The sequence below is a fragment of the Chiloscyllium plagiosum genome, chromosome 45 (genome assembly GCF_004010195.1).
Source record: "Chiloscyllium plagiosum isolate BGI_BamShark_2017 chromosome 45, ASM401019v2, whole genome shotgun sequence".
NCBI lineage: Eukaryota > Metazoa > Chordata > Chondrichthyes > Orectolobiformes > Hemiscylliidae > Chiloscyllium > Chiloscyllium plagiosum.
Window position 1 is genome coordinate 3,423,202 of NC_057754.1, and position 8,392 is coordinate 3,431,593.

General features: G+C 49.3%; 1 protein-coding gene across 1 annotated transcript in view; it reads left to right on the forward strand.

The window, feature by feature from the left end:
- Window positions 1–3,368: 3,368 nt before the first annotated feature.
- LOC122543984 (snake venom vascular endothelial growth factor toxin ICPP-like) overlaps window positions 3,369–8,392 on the forward strand; it is a 39,859-nt gene continuing 34,835 nt past the window's right edge. Inside the window, exon 1 of the mRNA XM_043682993.1 lies at window positions 3,369–4,032. Within this exon, the coding sequence (XP_043538928.1) occupies window positions 3,946–4,032 (87 nt within the window). The 5' untranslated portion in view covers window positions 3,369–3,945. The remainder of the gene's footprint in view (window positions 4,033–8,392) is intronic.

Genomic DNA, 8,392 nt, shown 5'->3' on the forward strand with positions numbered 1-8,392 from the left:
TGCTGAATGTGGATGCTAGCGTTTTTGTGATTCTTGCATAAAGACTCCCAAATCTCTCTGTGCTTTGGCTTTCTGCAGTCTTTCACCATTTAAATTATGTTGAAACTCCCCCTGCTCCCCCCTTCCACTCCTCTTCCATTGGTCTCCTGGCTTCTTCCCCTATACAGGGCTCAGAATGAGACCGGATTTAGCTTTGATGTACCCCCATGGTTGAAAGTACACAGCAGGCAGGAGCAGAAGGCATAAGAGTGAAGCCACAGCTTGTATGGACTGAACCTCCCCAAGCACTCAGACCCTTCAGAGGGGTAATGGCATATCAGTTATTTCTCGCTTCCGAAGATTCACCCTGTTTTGTAAGACGTTCGCCCTGTTTGACTGAGACAGTCACAGACACTTCGGATACACAAACTGTACCTGCCCAACCACATAAATATTGTGGGCTGGGAATCCATCAGTAAACACTTCACCCCCCTGTCTCCCCAAAGCCTGTCCACCACCCAGGAGTGCGATGGAATACTCCCTGAGTCCCAGCAGTTCCTACAACACTCAAGGAGCAGGAGGAAGCAGGGTGCCTAACTTGGCACCACATCCGCAAACACTCACTCCCTCCACCATTGACGATGAGTGGGAGCAGTGTGTGGACCATCTACAAGATGCACTGCAGAAATTCTCTAAGGCTCCTTCACACTCACAACCCCATCATAGAAAAGACAAGAGCAGCAGATGCATGGGAACACCATCCCCCTGCAAGGTCTATCCTTCTTTGGGAAATATTTTATCATTCCTTCATTGTCACTGGGTAAAAATCCTGGAACTCCTTCATTAACGGCACTGGGTGGGTGTCCCTACAGCACATAGGCTGCAGCGGTTCTGGAAGGCAGCTCACCATTACCTTCTCAGGGGACAAGAAGGGATGGACAATATATGCTGGCCTCACCATATGCTGTGAATGAAGTTTACAAATCATGGACCTGGTTACCGGGGTGGAAAAGAGATTGTATCCCCATTTGGCTAACTCCCAGAGACAAGTGTCCAGTTTGTAGGCACCACTCATCCCTCAGCAACAGAAGGCCTTGTGTTTTCAAGCTCCACTTTGGAGACATGAGCTCAAAATGTCAGATTGACACTCCCAAAGCTGGGGCTGAAGGGGAGTAGCAGTATCAAAGATGTCATGCTTTCAGTCCCAGAACTGTTAGAGTGCCAGGGAATCCCATCATGGCTCTGCAAATGAGCATCTTGACTTAGAGCCATAGTCCTGCCCTTCCTCCCTAATTCTGCCTCTTGTTCCAATTGAAATAACCATCTGGAATGATTGAACCTGGCTCTACCACACTTTACGGCAGAGCAATCCTCACTGGGACCACTCACTGTGTGATGAGGGTTCTCTTTTACCCCACTCAACACATGTTTGCTTCTTTCACAAACCACTTTAGATCTGTGCCCTTTTGTACCCATTTTGTTTCCAAGTGGGAACAGTTGTTCCCTATCTACTCTGGGGAGAAAGTGAGGTCTGCAGATGCTGGAGATCAAAGTTGAAACTTTATTGCTGGAACAGCACAGCAGGTCAGGCAGCATCCAGGGAACAGGAGATTCGACGTTTCGGGCACAGGCCCTTCCTGAGGAAGGGCCTGTGCCCGAAACGTCGAATCTCCTGTTCCCTGGATGCTGCCTGACCTGCTGTGCTGTTCCAGCAATAAAGTTTCAACCCTATCTACTCTGCCCCAGCCTCGCTCAGTTTTTGAAAACTTCACTTGAAACTCCTCAGGTTCCTTCTGTCTGAAGAGAACCATCCCAGGTTCTTCAATCTATCCCGATCTCTGAAGTTTCTCAATCCTGGAATCATTCTTTCCAATGTACACGATACTTCAGCTGAGGTCTAACCAGTGTCCCGGACTGGTTCAGCACCAGCTCCTCACTCTTGTACTCTCTTCCTGAAGCCTGGAATTGTGATTGCACTCTCCAGCTAATCTGTGAAGTCGTCTTGAAGATGGAGTCACAGGTAGACAGGGCAGTGCCTTGAATGTAGGAGTTGGGAGGTCATATCACGGCTGTACAGAACATCGGTGAAGCCACTGCATTCAGTTCTGGTGTCCCTGCTATAGGACAGATGTTGTGAAACTTGAAAGGGTTCAGGAAAGATCTGCAAGGATGTTGCCAGGGTTGGAGGATTTGAGCTACAGGGAGAGGCTGAATAGGCTGGGGCTGTTTTCCCTGGAGGCTGAGGGGTGACCTTGTAGGGGTTTATAAAATCATGAGGGGCTTGGGTGGGGTGAATGGGCAAGTTTTGTTCTCCGGGGTGTGGGAGTCCAAAACTATAGCAGATTGTTATTAAACTGGAAAAAGTGTAGAAGAAATTTACAAGGATGTTGCCAGGATTCAAGGGCCTGAGTTATAGGGAGAGGTTGGACAAGCTAGGATATTTTTCTCTAGAGCGTGGGAGACTGAGAGGGAATCTTATAGAAGTGTATAAGATCATGAGAGGCAGGGACAGGGTGAATACACATTCTTTTTTCCAGGATTGGGGAATCAAGGACTGAAGGGCATCAGTTTAAGGTGAGAGGGGAAAGAATAAAAGGGAACCTGAGGGGCAACTTTTTTTACACAGAGGGGGGGGACGCATATGGAATGAGCTGCCAGTGGAAGTGGTTAAGGCGGGTACATTAACAACATTTAAAAGGCATTTGGACAAATACATGGATAGGAAAGGTTTAGAAGGATAAGGGGCTATAGCAGGGAAATGGGGGTTAGCATGGATGGACGTTTTGGTCAGCATGGACAAGTTTGGGTGGAAGGGTCTGTCTCCGTGCTATGACTCTAGAGGGCATAGGTTTAGGGTGAGAGGGGAAAGATTTAAAAGGGACTTGGGCAACTTTTTCACACAGAGGGTGGTATGTGTATGGAATGAGCTGCCAGAGGAAGTGGTGGAGGCTGGTACAATTCAGAAGGCATCTGGATGGGTATATGAATAGGAAGGGTTTAGAGGCATATGGACCAAATGCTGGCAAATGGAACTAGATTAATGTAGGATATCTGACCAGCATGGACGAAGGGTCTGTTTCCGTGCTGTACAGTTCCACGTTTTTTTTGTGAATGACCGACCAAACCAGGCCAGTGTACCCTCTCAGACACAAAAACAGAAGTGGCTGGAAAAGCTCCGCAGGTCTGGCAGCATCTATGGAGAGAAATCAGGGTTAATGTTTCGGGTCTGGTGATCCCCTTCCTCAGAACTGAGTACACCCTCTCTGCAAATTGCAGAGCAAGATTGGATGGGAGATCTCAGCAAAGTCCAGGGACCAATAATTATCCCTTAATCAAAAGCTGACTAGCTGTGTACCAATGACCTACAATTTCAGAAAGGAAGGAAGTTTTCTCTCTCTCTCTCTCTTTCTCCAGTGAAAGCAGACAGGTTCTGCACAAAACTGTGCCTGAATGCAGTTCAGTCCCTGGCTATTGGGCTAAGGGAGGCAGATTGAGTCCCGAGTCTGTGGATGTAATGCCAGACAGCAACGGGCAGGAAGGAGTTAAGCTGAGTCGGAATCATGTGAAGGCGGTGACAGTGCACAGAGAGAGAGAGAGAGAAAGGGAGGTGGGCGAGAATGAGGGAGAGGCTGTTTCTGAGCAGGCCACTGAGAGTGACTGTATCCAGTGGAAGTATAGGAGCTGTCAGAGTTGTGTGAGTGCAGTGGGCGTTTGACTGGTTATCCTGCACCTCCGCTGGGGAATGCCTTTGGGATTTTTCCCGGAATCTCCCTCGACCATGTTTTTGGGGAAAGCAAGGAAGTGAACAAGGAGAGAGAGAGAGAGAGCAGTCAATTCTCTGTTTCTCCCTCTGTGACTGCCACTGGGAGAAGGGGACATGGACTCTGTAACCCAGAGCCTCGGCTGAAGGAGCACTTTGCAAAGCACCCAGCCTCTTCCCCAGCTCCCCCCCCCCCCGGGATCCGAATGATCTTTGTGAAGATGGATGTAACTTCAACCCTGACAATCCTGCACTGGCTACTCGCACTGTCCCTTCGCTGGTCCTCTGCCAAGGTAAGTATTGACAAATGAGACTGGATGCTCTGAGGGGGCTTTGGTGGGAATTTCAAAAGGTTTGGACGGTGATGGGAAGGGTCCTTTCAGCCTATTTCCCTCTTCCAACAGAAAGCCGCAGAAGTTTTCCCAACTTTGTATCAGCTCAGAGACTAGCCTCTCTCACAAGATCACTTCAATGCAGCCTCCTCTCTCTCTCTCTCTCCCCCCTTCATCCTGTGCTGCTGACAGTTAGGAGGATATCAGCTGGTGCTCTCTGAGCTGCCCCTACTGGGTTCGCCTGCCTGCAGATAGGAACCTTTCCCCTCCCCAGTACTGAAGTAAGATGTGGGCCACAACAAAGCAGATAGATTGGTGTTAGTGAGTGGTACAGTGTGAATGACCTGTCTGTGACTGGGACAGTGTCTGTATGTGTGACCCTGTGTCTCTGTGACTGTGTCATTGCATCTGTATAACTGTATCTCTGACTGTCACTGTGTGAGTCTGTGTGTGTCTATAACTGTCACTGTGTGTGTCTATAACTGTCACTGTGTGAGTCTGTGTGTCTATAACTGTCACTGTGTGACCCTGTGTGTGTCTGTGACTGTCTATAACTGTGTCTGTCTGTGCCTGTCATTGTGTCTATTCCTGTGTGTGTGTCTGTCTGTGCCTGTCATTGTGTCTGCCTGTGACTGTGACTGTTGCTCTGTGTGACCCTGGGTATTTGTGATTGTGTATGTGACTGTGTGCACGCACCAGACTTTATGTGCGCAAATGAGGCTGTATCCCTGTAACACAATCTCACCCTGTAAATGCTGCACTGTTAAGTCCTGAGTCTAGTTCTGGGATCTTGAGTGTCTCTGTATCTGTCGCTCTCTGTTTCTGTGTCTCTCTCTCTCTCTTTCTCTCTCTCTCTCTCTCTCTCTGTCTACGGGACCTATCGGTTCTGGTGTCTGTGCTGACATCTTCAGAGGAGTTGGTTTCAGCTGAGGGGGCAGCTGTTTCTGAGACGCTTGGAGGAGTGATTCCCTTTTGAAAGAGGAGGATGAATTGAAGATGGGGCGTGGGGAGTGTGTGGAGACTGACAGCAGAACCCCTCTGTCCCCTGTCCTTTGAGACTGCAGTGAGTAGGAATGGAGGGGGAGAGGGAGTTTTAACCCTCTTTCTGTCTCTGCATGTTTCTCACAGTCAGATTTTTAATAGAATGGATTTAGCTGAGTGAAAAATGCTCAAGAATCCCATTGTGGTCCAAGGCTGAGTAGGCAAGGCTCCCTCTTCGATCGTGGGGACTGCAGAGTGGAGGGAAGGTGGGGGTGTTTGTAAATTGATTGATTAATGCCAAACGGAGCGCTCAGAGCTGCAGGGTGAGGTGCGTTTCAAAGCAGGCTTGTGTGTAGAGCAGCAGCAGCAGAGAGAGACTTTCCTGGGCATTAACCGACTGAGTTCCCGGGTCAGTGCCCTGCCTGTCCCAGATTAATATCAGCAGCAATCCCCCCACCCCCACCCCCGGCCTCACCTCCTGGCCAGGCTGTGAAAATTGTGCATTTGCTTAGCGCCTTTCTCCTCTTCTCCAGACCCCCCCCCCCAAAAGGGCCGAGGGAAGCCTCCTTTCCTGTTTGCGCACAGCAAGCTCCCAGAAACAAGCAGAGCTCGATGAGGTTTGGTTGGGGTCTGGTTACCGGTCACCCCTTGCCCCTTCTTTGAGAAGTGCCTGGCTGGTCAGACAGTTCAAGTGGAAGGTGGCGTTGCCCCTCTGTCGCCACCAGCAGTGCCAGCCTTGATGATGTGGTCAGGTCTCTGGGAGGGGGGCATCTCTGACCCTTGGACCTGTGAATAGATGTGAGAGGGAGAGTTTGGGTGGACTGCAGCTGACAGTTCGGTGCCCACTGTGGGTGACTCTGCCTTCCAGTCACCAGTATTAGCCGATGTAACTCACTCCCAGGTAGCTGATAGTCCATTGTAACCGACTCCAAACCCCTCAATTAGGTTACAGTCTGTAACTCACTCCCGGGGATCTGTTATTCTGTATATAACCCACCCCGAACCCCTTGATTAGATTCCAGTCTGTAACTCACTCCCGGGTATCTGTTATTCTGTATAGAACCCCACCAAACCCCTTGATTAGATTCCAGTCTGTAACTCACTCCCGGGTATCTGTTATTCTGTATAGAACCCCACCAAACTCCTTGATTATATTCCATCTGTAACTCGCTCCCAAGGGTCCATTATTCTGTATATAATCCCATTCCGAACCACTCGATTAGATTCCAGTTTGTAACTCACTCTCAGGTATCTATTATTCTGTATATAAACCACCCCGAGCCCCTCGATTAGATTCCAGTCTGTAATTCACTCCCAGGTATCTGTTATTCTGTATAGAACCCCACTAAACCCCTTGATTAGATTCAATCTGTAACTCGCTCCCAAGGGTCCATTATTCTGTATATAACCCCATTCCGAACTACTCGATTAGATTCCAGTCTTTAATTCACTCCCGGGATCGATTATTCTGTATATAATCCCATTCCGAACCACTCGATTCGAGTCCAGTTTGTAACTCACTCTCAGGTACCTGATAGTCCATTTATAACCCACCCCAAACCCGTCAATTAGATTCCAGTCTGTGAATCCCCCCAGATATCTGTTATTCTGTGTGTAATACACCCCCGCCAAACCTCTTAATGAGATTGCAATCTGGAAGTCACTCCTGTGTATCTGTTAGGCTCTGCCTGTGAAGTGGCACTGTGTTGCAGTGTGTTCGGGTTCAGTCGATGTTATTGTGGTTTGGAATCAGAATGGGTGATATGGTGTACTATTCTCCTGAACCTGGGATCAGATACCCAGAGCAAGGCATGGTGGGGCTTGGGAAAGTGAGGCATGTTGCTAGGTTGTTCTCTCTGTCTCTGTCTTCCTCACTGCCCCCTCAGCTGCCAATTCCCCACTGCCCTAACTTCCCATTTCTGTGTGTGCCTCACAGGCAGACTGCACTGTCACTGTTCAACTGAAGCAGTCGATGAAAGCACTGCCTGACTGATACAAGCAACCTACTCCCTCCCTCTCTCTTTCTTTCTCTCTCTCTCTCTCTCTCTCTTTCACTCACTCACACTCTCACATGCACTGATTCTCACTGGGGTATGAGCAAACACACACTCCCACTGTCTGCCTCTCTGATTTTCAGCACAATAAGTAAAATGGAGCTTTACATTCGGTTTAAAACAATAGAGGGAGCTTTACTCCGTATCTAACCCCGTGCTGTCCCTATCCTGGCTGTGTTTGGTGGGGGACAGTGTAGAGAGAGCTTTACTCTGTATCTAACCCCGTGCTGTCCCTGGGAGTGTTTGATGGGGACAGTGTAGAGGGATATTTACTCTGTATCGAACCCCGTGCTGCCCCTGTCCTGTGGAGTGTTTGATGGGGGACAGTGTAGAGGGAGCTTTACTCTGTATCTAACCCCGTGCTGTCCCTGTCCTGGGAGTGTTTGATGGGGGACAGTGTAGAGGGAGATTTACTCTGTATTTAACCCCGTGCTGTCCCTGTCCTGGGGAGTGTTTGATGGGGGGACAGTGTAGAGGGAGCTTTACCCTGTATCTAACCCCGTGTTGCCCCTGTCCTGGGGAGTGTTTGATGATGGACAGTGTAGAGGGAGATAAACTCTGTATCTAACCCTGTCCTGGGAGCTTTAATTTCAAAGAGTAGAGAGTTGTTTTTAATGAGCCAGAGGATAACATTTCTGCACACTGGCCTCACATTGATCTTGAGGTGACTGGACAGTGCCATACTGGAAGCCACCACAGAGGGGTGAGATGATACAGGTAGGCACTTCTTTCGCTGCTTTAGACATCCTGATAAGAGATGCTCCGAATCCCTCCCTGAAAATGCCGCTTCTGCAGCTTTCGTGGTCTTGGGGAGAGATGTCCTGAAGTCGATGGGGACACTGCATTGTAACGTTTCCTCTGGCCTCCTGCTCACCCACCACCCTGTTTGGAGTCAGGAGCATGTTTTATGACACAGGGCCTGACTCCAGGTGATGCTGACCTGGGATAAGACACTAGTGTCAGAGCATCTGTCCTTTCTGTGGATATGTACAAGTGTCGCTACTGATGAATGCTGGAAGGATCAGAGGCATCGACGTGTCTCTGATAAGGACAGGAGGGTTGGACATTGCTCTGACTCCACCCCATGGTCTTTAACTGAAATATTAATTGTCCCAGTACATCTCTCAGCAGATGCAACTAAGATCTGTGGTTGGGAGGGGCTGTGGGTGCGTGCCCCGCTCTGTGGGACCTGCTGCCTGGAACCTGTGACTTTCTGCCTCCAGAGGAATGTGTTTTTACATCACTCTCACTCTCTCTCTCTCACTCTCTCTCTCACTCTCACTCTC